Raw genomic sequence first — 18,527 nt, 5'->3', positions numbered from 1 at the left:
GATTGCTTGACAGGTCACATCTTGAGGCATTAATGAATTGTCAAATTTGTAATGGAAGGAAGGTGTAAGATTGTAGAGAAAGACCAAAGCTTGAATACTCTAAGCAGGTTCAAATGGATGTAGGTTACACTACAAATGCAGAGATGAAGAAGCTCGCAAAGGATAGATTACCATGGAGAGCTACATTAAACCAATCTTTGGGCTGACAGCAGCAGCAGTGACAACAACATGCAACAAAGGGTCTCAGTCAACTACAAGCACAAACCAAAGCCACTTTGCACATATGGGTAGGTGCCATGATGGTCACACCAATATAATTTAAAATTGCTGTTCCTGCCAGCAATAGATCATCCTGTTGTAACTCTACATCATTTAAGTTTCTGCTCTGTGGTGGAATTAATGGGGCCCCCATTAAGAAGCTGCCAATAGCTTGAATATTTTTAAGAATATATAATGGGACATATTTGGTTTGTATTCTATAAGTCTAATTGCTAATCACAATCTGATGTTTATTTATAAGTATCATATCTTACTATCTTACAATAAAATCAGGCTCAGCTTCCAAACAAACTATACTTAAAAACTTATTGTATCAGAAAGTTACAGTAATAATAATAATAATAATGCAACAATGATGATGACAAAGACTTTAAAAAAACTACACAAAAAATAATCAGTACCAAAATACACTCCTGGAAATTGAAATAAGAACACCGTGAATTCATTGTCCCAGGAAGGGGAAACTTTATTGACACATTCCTGGGGTCAGATACATCACATGATCACACTGACAGAACCACAGGCACATAGACACAGGCAACAGAGCATGCACAATGTCGGCACTAGTACAGTGTATATCCACCTTTCGCAGCAATGCAGGCTGCTATTCTCCCATGGAGACGATCGTAGAGATGCTGGATGTAGTCCTGTGGAACGGCTTGCCATGCCATTTCCACCTGGCGCCTCAGTTGGACCAGCGTTCGTGCTGGACGTGCAGACCGCGTGAGACGACGCTTCATCCAGTCCCAAACATGCTCAATGGGGGACAGATCCGGAGATCTTGCTGGCCAGGGTAGTTGACTTACACCTTCTAGAGCACGTTGGGTGGCACGGGATACATGCGGACGTGCATTGTCCTGTTGGAACAGCAAGTTCCCTTGCCGGTCTAGGAATGGTAGAACGATGGGTTCGATGACGGTTTGGATGTACCGTGCACTATTCAGTGTCCCCTCGACGATCACCAGTGGTGTACGGCCAGTGTAGGAGATCGCTCCCCACACCATGATGCCGGGTGTTGGCCCTGTGTGCCTCGGTCGTATGCAGTCCTGATTGTGGCGCTCACCTGCACGGCACCAAACACGCATACGACCATCATTGGCACCAAGGCAGAAGCGACTCTCATCGCTGAAGACGACACGTCTCCATTCGTCCCTCCATTCACGCCTGTCGCGACACCACTGGAGGCGGGCTGCACGATGTTGGGGCGTGAGCGGAAGACGGCCTAACGGTGTGCGGGACCGTAGCCCAGCTTCATGGAGACGGTTGCGAATGGTCCTCGCCGATACCCCAGGAGCAACAGTGTCCCTAATTTGCTGGGAAGTGGCAGTGTGGTCCCCTACGGCACTGCGTAGGATCCTATGGTCTTGGCCTGCATCCGTGCGTCGCTGCGGTCTGGTCCCAGGTCGACGGGCACGTGCACCTTCCGCCGACCACTGGCGACAACATCGATGTACTGTGGAGACCTCACGCCCCACGTGTTGAGCAATTCGGCGGTACGTCCACCCGGCCTCCCGCATGCCCACTATACGCCCTCGCTCAAAGTCCGTCAACTGCACATACGGTTCACGTCCACGCTGTCGCGGCATGCTACCAGTGTTAAAGACTGCGATGGAGCTCCGTATGCCACGGCAAACTGGCTGACACTGACGGCGGCGGTGCACAAATGCTGCGCAGCTAGCGCCATTCGACAGCCAACACCGCGGTTCCTGGTGTGTCCGCTGTGCCGTGCGTGTGATCATTGCTTGTACAGCCCTCTCGCAGTGTCCGGAGCTAGTATGGTGGGTCTGACACACCGGTGTCAATGTGTTCTTTTTTCCATTTCCAGGAGTGTAATATCCAATTATATTTAAATCAGCATAAGAATAAACACAAATTATAAAAACAAAACTTGACAGAAACATCAAAGAAAGAACCAACTGTCAGTTTGAAAGCTTTTCCTTCAAAAACAAGTACAGAAAAAGTCACTTCTAAGATACCTCTTTACTCTGAAGTGAATTAAATTATTAGCTTTCATGGATGGTTAAATTCAATCCAAGTCATTGTGCCTCTAAAGTTTAATAAAATGTTCATAACGGGTGTATAAAATTTATAAAATACATTTCTTCTGAAAAAACAAATATTTATATTGCAACATCATCATCAATGAGATCTATATATATCCAGCTAGATCACAATTCTTTTATTATCTCGGAAAATTTGCTTACAACTTCAGATACTACTCATTTACATATTCTATTGGAAATTAATTGGTGGAATACAAATAATAGAAATAAATCACTAAGCAGTTGAGGTGCTGTGTAGCCAGCACGCACATAATGTAGGTCGAAGGTTGAAAGAAGTACAATGTAATATGACAGTGACAAGCTCACTCTGGTCCAGGGAGTTAGGTGTGGTGTACAGTGAAGTGGAGGAGTATGCTGTGAGGGAGAGTTGGAATACAGGAACAGGGTGGCTATGAAGAGCAGGTTGTGAGTGTAGAATGAATGAACCAGGGAGCATAGGGACATGACTGGAAATAAGTGTTGGGTATGTGCTATTACAGATTGAGGCCAGACAGATTGCAGAATGAAAGAATGTTTTATACGAATAACACACATCTCTGTAGTTCAGAGAAGCTGGTATCAAGGAGCAGGGGAGGAGTGTGGCGCTGTAGAAGAATCCAGATAGCAGAGGCTGTGAAGCTGCCAACGGAGTCGAGGATGTCGCTTTCAGTAGCGCTATCCGTCACAGTTCAGTGGTGGCCATTCATTTGAGTAGACATGTGTGACTTGCATGTTGGGCTTCCACAAGGATATGACCAGTATGCAAAGTGCTGGGAGAACACGAGTCATCAGCAAAGACGAACATATTTCGTAGGTAGACTGAGTGGGTGGCAGAATACCAATTTTGGAGGTTTTTGAAAGAATGGGAGTAGGATGTTCCTAATTTCTGAGCACAATGATAACTCTGGCAAGGGAAGTGTTAAGCTGGTGGGTAGTGAGGAATGTTCTTTGGCAACTGGTGAGTGGTTTGTGGGTATGCACGGATATGGAATAGGAAATCTGTTTCTGGTCTAGGTTAGGAGGATAATGCTTGTTTGTGAAAGCCTTAGCCAGACCTTTATTATACATGAAAATGGATTGTCTGTCACTCTAAAAGTGCCACTTATGGGTGGCCAGACTGAGTTATCAGAGAATTTTTAATGTGAAAGTGTCAGCAGGAATGAAAATGTCGGTAATGTCAACGGTAAATGGGATCGATAGAACATCGGTCTGAGGAGGACCGGGTGATAAGGATAGGGAAGAATGTATTGAGGTTACGGAGGAACGAGGATAGTGTATCTCGACCCACGATCCAGATCGTAAAGCTGTCATCAACGAATCTGAACTACACGAGGAGAACCGTCCACATGGCCCCTGCTGGGTGTTAATTTGTTTCTATATGTTCACAACATCATAGAAGAAGTCATTATTGGAAATGGTAATATTTGTCAAGGGCATTAGAAATGGGATTCTACATTTGGTGTTGGTAGTGTGGTGCCCCAAAATGTAAGACTGGTAAAATCAGTTTAAATCTCGTAGCAATCTGATAATTAAATCATTGCACATACACACACTTACATTAGATACACATCAGTTATACAACAGAAACATTACATCGAGGTGACAGAAGTCACGGGATGCCTCATAATATCGTGTCGGACCTCATTTTGCCTGGCACAGTGGAGCAACTGGATGTGACGGACTCGACAAGTCGTTAGAAAAACCCCACAGAAATATTGGGCCATGCTGCCTCTACAGCCATCCGTAATTGAGAAAATGTTGCTGGTGAAGGATTTTGTGCACAAACTGACCTCTTCTTTATGTCGGGTGATCTGGGTAGTCAAATCACTTGTCGGAATTATCCAGACTGTTCTAAAAACCAATCGTGAACAACTGTGGCCTGCTGACATGGTGCATTGCCCTCAATAAAAATTCCACTACGGTTTGGGAACATGAAGTCCACGAATGGATGCAAATGGTCTACAAATAGATGAACATAAGCATTTCCAGTCAATGACCAATTCAATTGGATCAGAGGAGCCAGTGGAGCCACCACTCGCTTGCGCAGTGCCTTACTAACAACTTGGGTGTATGGCTTTATGGGGCCTGCACGGACTCTAGCATCAGCCCTTACCAACTGAAACTGGGAATCATCTGACCACGCCACAGTTTTCCAGTCATCTAGGATCCAAATGATACGGACGTGAGCCTACGAAAGGCACTGAGGGCAAAGTCATTTGTGTCTGTCATCTACTGCCGTAGCCCATTAACACTAAATTTTGCCACACTACCGAAATGGATAGCTTCGTTGTACGTCCCACATTGATTTCTGCTCACAACTCTACACAACTGCCACTGTTCTCAGTCACTAAGTGAAGGCCGTGGGTCACTGCTTTGTCCGATTTGAGAGGTAAAGCCTGAAATTTGGTATTCTTGGCAGACTCTTGACACTGTGGATCTTGGAATATTCAATTCCCTAATGATGATCCCCCCCCCCCCATGAACCATGGACCTTGCCGTTGGTGGAGAGGCTTGTAGGCTTGTGTGCCTCAGCGATACAGATAGCCGTACCGTAGGTACAACCACAACGGAGGGGTATCTGTTGAGAGGCCAGACAAACATGTGGTTCCTGAAGAGGGGCAGCAGCCTTTTCAGTAGTTGCAGGGGCAACAGTCTGGATGATTGACTGATCTGGCCTTGTAACAATAACCAAAACGGCCTTGCTGTGCTGGTACTGCGAACAGCTGAAAGCAAGGGGAAACTACAGCCGTAATTTTTCCGAAGGCATGCAGCTTTACTGTATGATTAAATGATGATGGTGTCTTCTTGGGTAAAATATTCCGGAGGTAAAATAGTCCCCCATTCGGATCTCCGGGCAGGGACCACTCAAGAGGATATCATTATCAGGAGAAAGAAAACTGGCGTTCTACGGATCGGAGCGTGGAATGTCAGATCCCTTAATCGGACAGGTAGGTTAGAAAATTTAAAAAGGGAAATGGATAGGTTAAAGTTAGATATAGTGGGAATTAGTGAAGTTCGGTGGCAGGAGAAACAAGACTTCTGGTCAGGTGACTACAGGGTTATAAACACAAAGTCAAATAGGGGTAATGCAGGAGTAGGTTTAATAATGAATAGGAAAATAGGAATGCGGGTAAGCTACTACAAACAGCATAGTGAACGCATTATTGTGGCCAAGATAGATACGAAGCCCACATCTACTACAGTAGTACAAGTTTATATGCCAACTAGCTCTGTAGATGACGAAGAAACTGAAGAAATGTATGATGAAATAAAAGAAATCATTCAGATAGTGAAGGGAGACGAAAATTTAATAGTCATGGGTGACTGGAATTCGAGTGTAGGAAAAGGGAGAGAAGGAAACGTAGTAGGTGAATATGGATTGGGGTAAGAAATGAAAGAGGAAGCCGCCTGGTAGAATTTTGCACAGAGCACAACTTAATCATAGCTAACACTTGGTTTAAGAATCATGATAGAAGGTTGTATACATGGAAGAAGCCTGGAGATACTAAAAGGTATCAGATAGATTATATAATGGTAAGACAGAGATTTAGGAACCAGGTTTTAAATTGTAAGACATTTCCAGGGGCAGATGTGGACTCTGACCACAATCTATTGGTTATGACCTGCAGATTAAAACTGAAGAAACTGCAAGAAGGTGGGAATTTAAGGAGATGGGACCTGGATAAACTGAAAGAACCAGAGGTTGTACAGAGTTTCAGGGAGAGCATAAGGGAACAATTGACAGGAATGGGGGAAAGAAATACAGTAGAAGAAGAATGGGTAGCTTTGAGGGATGAAGTAGTGAAGGCAGCAGAGGATCAAGTAGGTAAAAAGACGAGGGCTAGTAAAAATCCTTGGGTAACAGAAGAAATATTGAATTTAATTGATGAAAGGAGAAAATAAAAAAATGCAGTAAATGAAGCAGGCAAAAAGGAATACAAACGTCTCAAAAATGAGATTGACAGGAAGTGCAGAATGGCTAAGCAGGGATGGCTAGAGGACAAATGTAAGGATGTAGAGGCTTATCTCACTAGGGTTAAGATAGATACTGCCTACAGGAAAATTAAAGAGACCTTTGGAGATAAGAGAACCACTTGTATGAACATCAAGAGCTCAGATGGAAACCCAGTTCTAAGCAAAGAAGGGAAAGCAGAAAGGTGGAAGGAGTATATAGATGGTCTATACAAGGGCGATGTACTTGAGAACAATATTATGGAAATGGAAGAGGATGTAGATGAAGATGAAATGGGAGATACGATACTGCGTGAAGAGTTTGACAGAGCACTGAAAGACCTGAGTCGAAACAAGGCCCCCGGAGTAGACAACATTCCAGTAGAACTACTGACAGCCTTGGGAGAGCCAGTCCTGACGAAACTCTACCATCTGGTGAGCAAGATGTATGAAGCAGGCGAAATACCCTCAGACTTCAATAAGAATATAATAATCCCAATCCCAAAGAAAGCAGGTGTTGACAGATGTGAAAATTACCGAACAATCAGTTTAATTCTTTACAGACAAATGGAAAAACTAGTAGAAGCCGACCTCGGGGAAGATCAGTTTGGATTCCGTAGAAATACTGGAACACGTGAGGCAATACTGACCTTACGACTTATCTTAGAAGAAAGATTAAGGAAAGGCAAACCTACGTTTCTAGCATTTGTAGACTTAGAGAAAGCTTTTGACAATGTTGACTGGAATACTCTCTTTCAAATTCTAAAGGTGGCAGGGGTAAAATACAGGGAGCGAAAAGCTGTTTACAATTTGTACAGAAACCAGATGGCAGTTATAAGAGTCGAGGGGTATGAAAGGGAAGCAGCGGTTGGGAAGGGAGTGAGACAGGGTTGTAGCCTCTCCCCAATGTTATTCAATCTGTATATTGAGCAAGCAGTAAAGGAAACAAAAGAAAAATTTGGAGTAGGTATTAAAATCCATGGAGAAGAAATAAAAACTTTGAGGTTCGCCAATGACATTGTAATTCTGTCAGAGACAGCAAAGGACTTGGAAGAGCAGTTGAATGGAATGGATGGTGTCTTGAAGGGAGGATATAAGATGAACATCAACAAAAGCAAAACGAGGATAATGGAATATAGTCGAATTAAGTCGGGTGATGCTGAGGGTATTAGATTAGGAAATGAGACACTTAAAGTAGTAAAGGAGTTTTGCTACTTGGGGAGCAAAATAACTGATGATGGTCGAAGTAGAGAGGATATAAAATGTAGACTGGCAGTGGCAAGGAAAGCGTTTCTGAAGAAGAGAAATCTGAAACTTCCTGGCAGATTAAAACTGTGCGCCCGACCGAGACTCGAACTCGGGACCTTTTCCTTGCCAGGAAGTTTCATATCAGCGCACACTCCGCTGCAGAGTGAAAATCTCATTCTGAAGAGAAATTTGTTAACATCGAGTATAGATTTAAGTGTCAGGAAGTCATTTCTGAAAGTATTTGTATGGAGTGTAGCCATGTATGGAAGTGAAACATGGACGGTAAATAGTTTGGACAAGAAGAGAATAGAAGCTTTTGAAATGTGGTGCTACAGAAGAATGCTGAAGATCAGATAGGTAGATCACATAACTAATGAGGAAGTATTGAAGAGGATTGGGGAGAAGAGAAGTTTGTGGCACAACTTGACCAGAAGAAGGGATCGGTTGGTAGGACATGTTCTGAGGCATCAAGGGATCACCAATTCAGTATTGGAAGGCAGCATGGAGGGTAAAAATCGTAGGGGGAGACCAAGAGATGAATACACTAAGCAGATTCAGAAGGATGTAGGTTGCAGTAGGTACTGGGAGATGAAGAAGCTTGCACAGGATAGAGTAGCATGGAGAGCTGCATCAGACCAGTCTCAGGACTGAAGACAACAACAACAACAACAACAACGATTTCTGAACTGGAACGTCCAATGAGTCTAGCTCCAATGACCATTCCATGTTCAAAGTCTGTTAATTCCTGTCATGCAGCCAAAATCATGTTGTTCCCACACGAATGACCGGAGTACAAATGACTGCTCCGGGAATGTACTGCCCTTTTGTACCTCGTGTACGAGATACTACCACCACTTGTATACATGTACATCACTATCCTACAACTTCTGTCACCTCAGGACATTCTTTTCGTGATTTGTGGTGTTTAAGTCTCAGGAAAATTAGCACACAAACTGTAATAAGAAAAAAATAATAATCATTTAAGTTCCAATTCATCAGAGTAACGGGTGATCATAACAAATTACCCAAAAATAAATTACTTAATTGAAAAAATATGCTCTTTTTTTGAGTGATGAAATAAGGATAAAAAATAATAAATTATGAATTTCTACTACGCGAATTTTCACACATATTCATACAAGAAAAACTCAAGTTACACCTTTGATGCTCGGCTTCTTAATATGGCATAGATTCACGTTTAAAGTTATTTCAGAAATATTCTCACACTTCTGAACTGAGTCTGTTACACAACTTGCAACACAGAAAACCTTTAGTGCTACCTATTGAACAGTTGTTTGATATACAATACCAATATACTTCCTAACATAAAATAACTTTACATTACCTCCAGCTGGTCTTGGAACAATAATTGAAGAACAAATTAAATTTTACTCTAACAATTTCAAATATTAACTATCACTGGTATTGTTTTTTCTTATAGTTACTATCTGTCACTTTCTTTTCACTACAAATATTTCACAGTAAAACTATTTCTTGCAATAATTCAAATATACTTTCTCTAAAGTTGTTTGAATGAGCACAGTTCCATAAATTTTTGTTCTGGATGTAAATATCTGAACCATCAGCTGACCACACGCAGAATTCATTGTTTCACAATGCTAGTTTTTAACCTGCCATGTGTGATGTAATACGAACAAAAGGACACATTGTTGCAATACAACACTGTCTTGCATACTGTTCTGTACTTACAACAGAAAATAAAGGAATTAGAAATGTTAGGATCCCTAACTCTACTGTTACAATTATCATGTTATTCACCAGTTCACAATACTTCATTCCATAGTTCACTGTAAAAAAATCTGAAGTGCACTTTTACTTCATGTAAGGAAATGGCCATTTTAAAAATAATAAATAAAAAAAAATACATATTGTGAACTTTATACAGGGTGGTGCAGTTCCCTCTGAACGAATGCATTATCTGGACTTCTGAAATAGAGTAAACGGCAATAACAATGGAAAGTTTTATGCACTAATTGATTGTTAGCATTCTTCTGTCAGCGTTTCAGATTATTTCATCAGTGAAGTTAGACATTTCTCTCTGCAGTCTGCAAAATGAATTTCTCAATAGAGGGAAGAATTGAGATTGTGAAATGATATGTGAAAAAAGGTTCGACTAAGTACACTCAAAAAATTTACAGGGTGAAGTATCCGGGTAGAGAACTACTCAAAGAGAGCAATACAGACTCGGCATAAAAATTGGCAAACCAGCAGATCCGTGCAAAACATAAAACTACAAAGAATTCCTTCAGTTTGCACACCATAAGTTCACTGAAGAATTGTTCAGAGCCCAAAGAAGTCTACACGTAAATTGGCCCAACAGGTGCATGTAAGTAGGGGGGGACCACAAACGGATATTGAAAAGTCTTAATTAGTTGCCATTTCATGTGGCTGTTGGGCAGCAATGATAGGAGGATGACAGTCAGAAACGTGCAGATTGCTGCTCGTGGCTTTTGAATAACATCAATGGTGGTTTGTTAAACCCTTTCCATTTCAATGGTGGTTTGTTAAACCCTTTCCATTACATCACTAGTGACGAAGCACGATTTCATCTTTCCAGTCATGTGAATTCGTAGAACATGACATTGTGTGTCAGCAACCACCGGATGATGAAAAAATCTACATCTACATCTACATCTACATCTACATCCATACTCCGCAAGCCACCTGACGGTGTGTGGCGGAGGGTACCTTGAGTACCTCTATCGGTTCTCCCTTCTATTCCAGTCTCGTATTGTTTGTGGAAAGAAGGATTGTCGGTATGCCTCTGTGTGGGCTCTAATCTCTCTGATTTTATCCTCATGGTCTCTTCGCGAGATATACGTAGGAGGGAGCAATATACTGCTTGACTCTTCGGTGAAGGTATGTTCTCGAAACTTTGACAAAAGCCCGTACCGAGCTACTGAGCGTCTCTCCTGCAGAGTATTCCACTGGAGTTTATCTATCATCTCCGTAACGCTTTCGCAATTACTAAATGATCCTGTAACGAAGCGCGCTGCTCTCTGTTGGATCTTCTCTATGTCTTGTATCAACCCTGTCTGGTACGGATCCCACACTGCTGAGCAGTATTCAAGCAGTGGGCGAACAAGCGTACTGTAACCTACTTCCTTTGTTTTCGGATTGCATTTCCTTAGGATTCTTCCAATGAATCTCAGTCTGGCATCTGCTTTACCGACGATCAACATTATATGATCATTCCATTTTAAATCACTCTTAATGTGTACTCCCAGATAATTTATGGTATTAACTGCTTCCAGTTGCTGACCTGCTATTTTGTAGCTAAATGATAAAGGATCTATCTTTCTGTGTATTCGCAGCACATTACACTTATCTACATTGAGATTCAACTGCCATTCCCTGCACCATGCGTCAATTCGCTGCAGATTCTCCTGAATTTCAGTACAATTTTCCATTGTTACAACCTCTCGATACACCACAGCATCATCTGCAAAAAGCCTCAGTGAACTTCCAATGTCATCCACCAGGTCATTTATGTATATTGTGAATAGCAACGGTCCTATGACACTCCCCTGCGGCACACCTGAAATCACTCTTACTTCGGAAGACTTCTCTCCATTGAGAATGACATGCTGCGTCCTGTTATCTAGGAACTCCTCAATCCAATCACACAATTGGTCTGAGAGTCCATATGCTCTTACTTTGTTCATTAAACGACTGTGGGGAACTGTATCGAACACCTTGCGGAAGTCAAGAAACACGGCATCTACCTGTGAACCCGTGTCTATAGCCCTCTGAGTCTCGTGGACGAATAGCGCGAGCTGGGTTTCACATGACCGTCTTTTTCGAAACCCATGCTGATTCCTACAGAGTAGATTTCTAGTCTCCAGAAAAGTCATTATACTCGAACACAATACGTGTTCCAAAATTCTACAACTGATCGACGTCAGAGATATAGGTCTATAGTTCTGCACATCTGTTTGACGTCCCTTCTTGAAAACGGGGATGACCTGTGCCCTTTTCCAATCCTTTGGAACGCTACGCTCTTCTAGAGACATACGGTACACCGCTGCAAGAAGGGGGGCAACTTCAGTGTCTGGTGTGGTGTAACAGGAACGTGCATCTTTGGACTGACATTTTTTTACACTATCCTCGACACGCTAGCAAACACAGAAATTTCTTATACGTTTCGCGCAAAAGTCACTGAATATGAAAGCCAATTCTGCTTCTTCCAGTAAGATGCGTATCATGCCACTCATCTAAGGTGTCCCTGGAACAAGTCCACGACGTCTTCACTGAGGAACAAACTGCCAGCAAACATTTAAGGGCACCACTTTCGCTAGGTCTAATGACGTGATTTTTTGCCTATGCGAACAGTTGAGGAGCAAGTTCTATGAAACAAATCCACACAAAATACAGGAACTTATAGACAACATCAGCCACGAAGCTGCTGCCACTGACATCCTAACTTCATGCTAGGTGTATCTGAAAATGCTTAGATGTGCATGGCTGTGTACTGATGTTGCAGAGTGTCACTTTCAACATCTCTATAAATGTATTTTCCACTGTAAATAAATGCTAAATCCATTTCAGCACTTCATTTCCGTAATTTCACTGTATTTCCTTTACACTTACATGGAGTACTTTTACATGGGTTATTTTTATCTGTGGCACCCTGCATAACTTGTCCCCATTGTTATTCATATTCTTTACACTTACTAAATGATGACATCTTCTTTTACTCTGACAGCATACCTCAATTTTTAATTTAAAGCTTGCTATTCCCATCTGATGATACATGTTTCATAAACACAGATCCCACACGTCATGCATCCACAGATTCCTGTACTGACTGCCACCAGCAATGGGCAATGGCAGTGTGTGTCTGTGTCTGTGTCTGTACAACCTGTGTGGCGTGCAGTGTGATGCTGGGCCCACCTTTACGGTTTACCTGAGCTCACTGTGTTCACTCTATAGTGTGGCCACATTCTTCATACCACCAATCAACTTTCTTGCTAGAAGATTTTGAGAGTCATTCTTCTGCTATCAATTTTAATTTGATAGTCACTCCCTTAACTGATATCAAGTTGACAGATTCTTACCCAGATTTCCTATAGTACACTACATTATTTTTATGAATTTGGTTTGATTGAATCTCCTGCTATTTTTATTTGAAGATTTGTTCTTTACCATAGGGGTTAATTTTACTTCAACCTTTGTAACAGACTAGTCAAACCCTGTTCCCATTGCCCTTAGGACTTATTGTTATAGATTTAATGATGGTGAAATTTATTAATACAGACATGGTCCAGCTGCCAATCACTTTTTCTGAAGTCGGGATGTTTCCAGTTTTTAATTTATGAGGTTCTCTTTAAAGCATGTTGATTTTGAGATACATTTGTGGTTTCTGCAACTGTTAATCAAACTTTGTTTATTTTTGTTTGTGGACTTATGAGCTAGCCATTTTGCAATGATATCTCTATATCTCCTTTCTTGTCATGTTGTGTACTGAAATCACCTAAAATTTTTAATGCTTGATATAGCAATATTGATCAAGGTTTGGTCCATGATATCCCAGAATTTTTGTTTCTTCCCTGTGCTTCAGTGTGTCATTTTTGTGATTGGTGTGAGTGTGTACACTGATGTTTGTGTATGTCCTATTCGCAAATTTCAAAGTTAATATTGTAACTGTGGGCAACTGAAATTTAAAATTACACAATTGTATCAATAATTATGAGATTTATTAGAAATATATTTACAAATTTTGGGCAATTTTAATGCCTCATTTCATGTTAATCCTTTATAAAGTGATCCACAGACACCATCCAAGGTTAGAATTCTGCGTTTGTTCACGATGTCAGTAAACATATTTAATTTTCCAGACAGTTATCATGATGCAATGTGAAAAATGAGATGCATTTAGATTTAGTTTAGGTTTAATTGTTTTTTTTTTTTAATTATAAATGTGTGTGAATGACAGCCTACCAAATCCAAATCCTATCTTTTCTGCAATCTCTGGTCACAGTAAGAATCATAAAAGAAGATTGTATACATGGAAGAAGACTGGAAATACTGACAGGTTTCAGATAGATTATATAATCGTAAGACACAGATTTAGGAACCAGATTTTAAATTGTAAGACATTTCCTGGGGAAGATGTGGACTCTGACCAAAATATACTGATTATGAACTGTAGATTAAAACTGAAGAAAAGTTGGGAATTTAAAGAGATGGGACCTGGATAAACTGACTAAACCAGAGTTTGTACAAAGTTTCAGGGAGAGCATAAGGGAACAATTGACAAGAATGGGGGAAAGAAATACAGTAGAAGAAGAGGTAGCTTTGAGGGATGAAGTAGTGAAGGCAGCAGAGGATCAAGTAGGTAAAAATACGAGGACTATTAGAAATCCTTGGGTAACAGAAGAAATATTGAATTTAATTGATCAAAGAAGGAAATATAAAAATGCAGTAAATGAAGCAGGCAAAAAGGAATACAAATGTCTCAAAAATGAGATCGAGAGGAAGTGCAAAATGGCTAAGTAGGGATGGCTAGAGGACAAATGTAGAGGCATATATCACTAGGGGTAAGATAGATATTGCCTACAGAAAAATTAAAGAGACCTTTGGAGGAAAGAGAACCACTTGCATGAATATCAAGAGCCCAGATGGAAACCCAGTTCTAAGCAAATAAGGGAAAGCAGAAAGGTGGAAGGACTATATAGAGGGTCAATATAAGGGTGTTGTACTTGAGGACAATATTATTGAAATCGAAGAGGATGTAGATGAAGATGAAATGGGAGATATGATACTGCGTGAATAATTTGACAGAGCACTGAAAGACCTGAGTCGAAACAAGGCCCCGGGAGTAGACAACATTCCATTAGAACTACTAACAGCCTTGGCAGAGCCAGTCCTGACAAAACTCTACCATCTGATGAGCAAGATGTATGAGACGGGCAAAGTACCCTTGGACTTCAAGAAGACTATAATAATTCCAATCTCAATGAAAGCAGGTGTTGACACATGCGAAAATTACCGAACTATCAATTTAATAAGGCACAGCTGCAAAATACTAACGGGAATTCTTTACAGATGAATGGAAAAACTGGTAGAAGCCGACCTCGGGGAAGATCAGTTTGGATTTCGTAGAAATATTGGAACACGTGAGGCAATACTGACCCTACGACTTATCTTAGAAGCTAGATTAAGAAAAATGCAAACCTACATTTATAGCATTTGTAGACTTAGAGAAAGTTTTTGACAATGTTGATTGGAATACTCTCTTTCAAATTCTGAAGGTGGCAGGGGTAAAATACAGGGAGCGAAAAGCTGTTTACAATTTGTACAGAAACCAGATGGCAGTTATAAGAGCCAAGGGGCACAAAAGGGAAGCAGTGGTTGGGAAGGGAGTGAGACAGGGTTGAAGCCTCTCCCCAATGTTATTCAATCTGTATATTGAGCAAGCAGTAAAGGAAACAAAAGAAAAGTTCGGAGTAGGTATTAAAATCCATGGAGAAGAAATAAAAATTTTGAGGTTCCCTGATGACATTATAATTCTGTCTGAGACAGCAAACGACTTGGAAGAGCAATTGAACAGAATGGACAGTGTCTTGAAAGGAGGGTATAAGATGAACATCAACAAAAGCAAAACGAGGATAATGGAATGTAGTCAAATTAAATCGGGTGATGCTGAGGGAATTACATTAGGGAATGAGACACTTAAAGTAGTAAAGGAGTTTTGCTATTTGGGGAGCAAAATAACTCATGATGGTCGAGGTAGAGAGGATATAAAATGTAGACTGGCAATGGCAAGGAAAGCGTTTCTGAAGAAGAGAAATTTGTTAACATCAAGTATAGATTTAAGTGTCAGGAAGTCGTTTCTGAAAGTATTTGCATGGAGTGTAGCTATGTATTGAAGTGAAACATGGACAATAAATAGTTTGGGCAAGAAGAGAATAGAAGCTTTTGAAATGTGGTGCTACAGATGAATGCTGAAGATTACATGGGTAGTCACATAACTAATGAGGAGGTATTAGAAGAAGGGATCGGTTGGTAGGACATATTCTGAGGCATCAAGGGATCACCAATTTAGTATTGGAGGGCAGCGTGGAGGGTAAAAATCGTAGAGGGAGACCAAGAGATGAATACACTAAGCAGATTCAGAATAATGTAGGCTGCAGTAGGTACTGGGAGATGAAGCAGCTTGCACAGGATGGAGTAGCATGGAGAGCTGCATCAAACCAGTCTCAGGACTGAAGACTACAACAACAACAATGGTCACAGTTGGTGGAATTCTTTATCAAATGTTTTTCCATGGTTGACTTTCTAATTGGTCACCATGAGATCAGGCTAAATCCTGAAATTACAATTCTGAACGGTATTCTGAAAGGTGATACTGAGAGAGGAACAATGATGCTACCAAACTGTGAAGAACACTAGAAACTGAAATACATCCTCCAGCCTCGAAACCTAATATCACTGGGACGAAAATAAACAAGAGTTGGCCAAGGGAGGCTTCTATGACAGAAGAAAGAAGTCTTACACAAGAAAGTGAAGGCAATGCTGGACTCAGCTCAGGGCCATGCAGTTGTCATACATCTACTCCTGAGACTGAAATCCCCTGGGTATTTTACTAAAATACACTTGCGTAGATGACACATTTTCTGCATTTTGATTTTGTATATGATAATACTTTTTTACTAAAATATCATAAATAAAATCAATACATGTACAAATAAAAATGTGGTGAGGGTATAACCCGAGCAACTGTCCTTCGATGTAAATAGTAAACATGTTATTGACACACAGTTAAACAATACATTTCAATTACTTACTCTTTGTGGCAGATGTCACACGGGAATTTAGGCTTCACCTGGTCTGGCAAATGACACTTGCTGTGCAGGTACAGTGAGCTGAACTGCTTGAAAGCTTTGCCACATTGTGGACACACATGTGGTCTCGCATCAGTGTGTACTGTGCTGTGGGACTGCAGCACTGTCTTCTGAGAGAAACACTTGCCACATTCTTCACACCTGAAAAATATTGCAAAAATTCTGTCTGCAGCTTTTAAACAAAAACCACTATTGAGCACATGGACAGAAAATCTGAGACCTCATATTATATGTATGCCGGTATAGATCGTCATTCACCTAATAATAGAGGAGCTGCCAAGTGACAGACGGGTACAATAAACTGGTTAGTTTGCAGACCGAGTCCTGTGCCAGTACGGAAGTCGTGTATGACGGAACACAAAGAGTAGGGTTAAACATGCATCAATCATAAGGTCATCAGATATGGGGCGCAAGCTCGGATCAAACAATGTGAAGATTGGATGTCACGAAGAAAAGCAACTAGTATCTTCCCCCCTCTGAAAGCCCCATCCTGGTATTTACTTTAATCAGTTTACGGATATCACTGAAAACGTAATTCCAGATGGCCCAGTCAGCTTTTTACCCAATAAGAGAACAGTGCACTAATAGTGCTCAGCAGATAAGGGACCACTAACAATGATAATAAGGTAGGAAAATGGAATTCATACAGGTGGAAGATGGAATACCTGGAGTAACAGACGAGATAAAGACATAAGAAATGGATAAAATTAATGAATTGAGATGGAGTAGAAAAATAAAAGTGGGAGTGTAAGGCTGGTGTGGAGCCACCAGAGGGTGAAATAGAACGAGAACAGGTGAGGAGGTGAGGTCAGGCATGAAGCACATGTTCCCAGCTGCACAGAGAAAATCTTAACTCGGACAAGAAGTACGTGGAGAAGGGCAGAAAGAGGGGTGGGGATATAAAGTCACACCCGTTGTGAAGTGGCCACTGAAGTCTTATCTCTTTATGTTGAGGAGCACTTTCCACAGCTAAAGGGTATAATAAGTCTCAGGCCTAAGTTTGCTGATGGCAAGTGCCCCTTTTGTCACTAAGTACAACACAGAAGTGGAGAAACAGAATCATATTTCCCATCAAGGTCAAACTTTTTCCTGCGACTTTAAATGGTTCATTTTATTCCCACTATCATCACTAACTCTGCCTTCAATCACTGCTGCTGATCTCCACCCCTATGGACCTTTGGAAGGTACAGACTTGAGACCTATCTCACTTGTCTGCCAACTGGCTCCCAGTCAGTCCCTGTCACTGTCATCTGCTAAATGGCTACCTGTAAAGGCAATGTAAACCAAATTAATCATAACTGAAACAATCTGAGCACCTCAATGAAGGGCTACTGCCAAACGAAGGCCATATACTGACTATGTGACCGAATTTCAAAACTGCACAGCACAAAATAGTGTCGTGCGGCTTCAACAACTGCTTTGCGACCTATGCCACAAACACCGTCCCTCCTATCACGAGCTTTTCTGAATCGTGCAGGTGACAACTAACCCCGATTTCCCTGACTTCTGTCAGTGTCTGTGCCTGCCTGACACCTGCCTCGACCAACTCTACACCCCTTCTCCCATTCCTGTGTCGGCTTTACACTCCCCTAGTTACTCTGTATTCTACCGTAGCTCACCGAGTTCTTTGTTCCTTCAAAGTTTTCTTCTACTCTGGATCACTCACCTTCCACTCCAACTTCTACCCCTTTACTCAATTTTCACTCTTTCACACTTTCTCTGCTGCCTGTCTCCCTACGTAGCTACCTACCAACTTTGCTACACAATATTACAGGTTGTAAACTAATACTATACTCCATAGCTCTTTCCTGCCTTATTCCTCCCTCTTACCAGTCTACCCACCCGTTTCTATTTCCTCTCCAGTTCTATTTCCTCACCACACAGCACAATCAAGGTCACTAATCACTCCACACAGCATGCAGAGCAGGAGACAGAAAAAACACACACACACACACACACACACACACACACACACACACACACACAGAGAGAGAGAGAGAGAGAGAGAGAGAGAGAGAGAGAGAGATTTTTTAATTTCTGACAATGGACTCAATGGACTTCGTTCAATAGCTGTGGAATTCATCATTTCTACTTGCCTGTCCATTCTTCAGTGTTCCTTTTATTTGGTGAAAATGTTCTA

General features: G+C 41.4%; 1 protein-coding gene across 2 annotated transcripts in view; it reads right to left on the bottom strand.

Annotated features, from left to right (window-relative positions):
- LOC126161295 (zinc finger protein 879-like) overlaps positions 1 to 18,527 on the bottom strand; it is a 320,538-nt gene that overhangs the window by 181,382 nt on the left and 120,629 nt on the right. For both annotated transcript variants that reach the window (XM_049917035.1, XM_049917036.1), the window contains one exon: positions 16,331 to 16,528. In XM_049917035.1, coding sequence (XP_049772992.1) covers positions 16,331 to 16,528 — 198 coding nt within the window. The remainder of the gene's footprint in view (positions 1 to 16,330; positions 16,529 to 18,527) is intronic.

Source organism: Schistocerca cancellata, chromosome 2, assembly GCF_023864275.1.
Source record: "Schistocerca cancellata isolate TAMUIC-IGC-003103 chromosome 2, iqSchCanc2.1, whole genome shotgun sequence".
NCBI lineage: Eukaryota > Metazoa > Arthropoda > Insecta > Orthoptera > Acrididae > Schistocerca > Schistocerca cancellata.
This window is presented reverse-complemented; position numbering and strand designations above follow the sequence as displayed.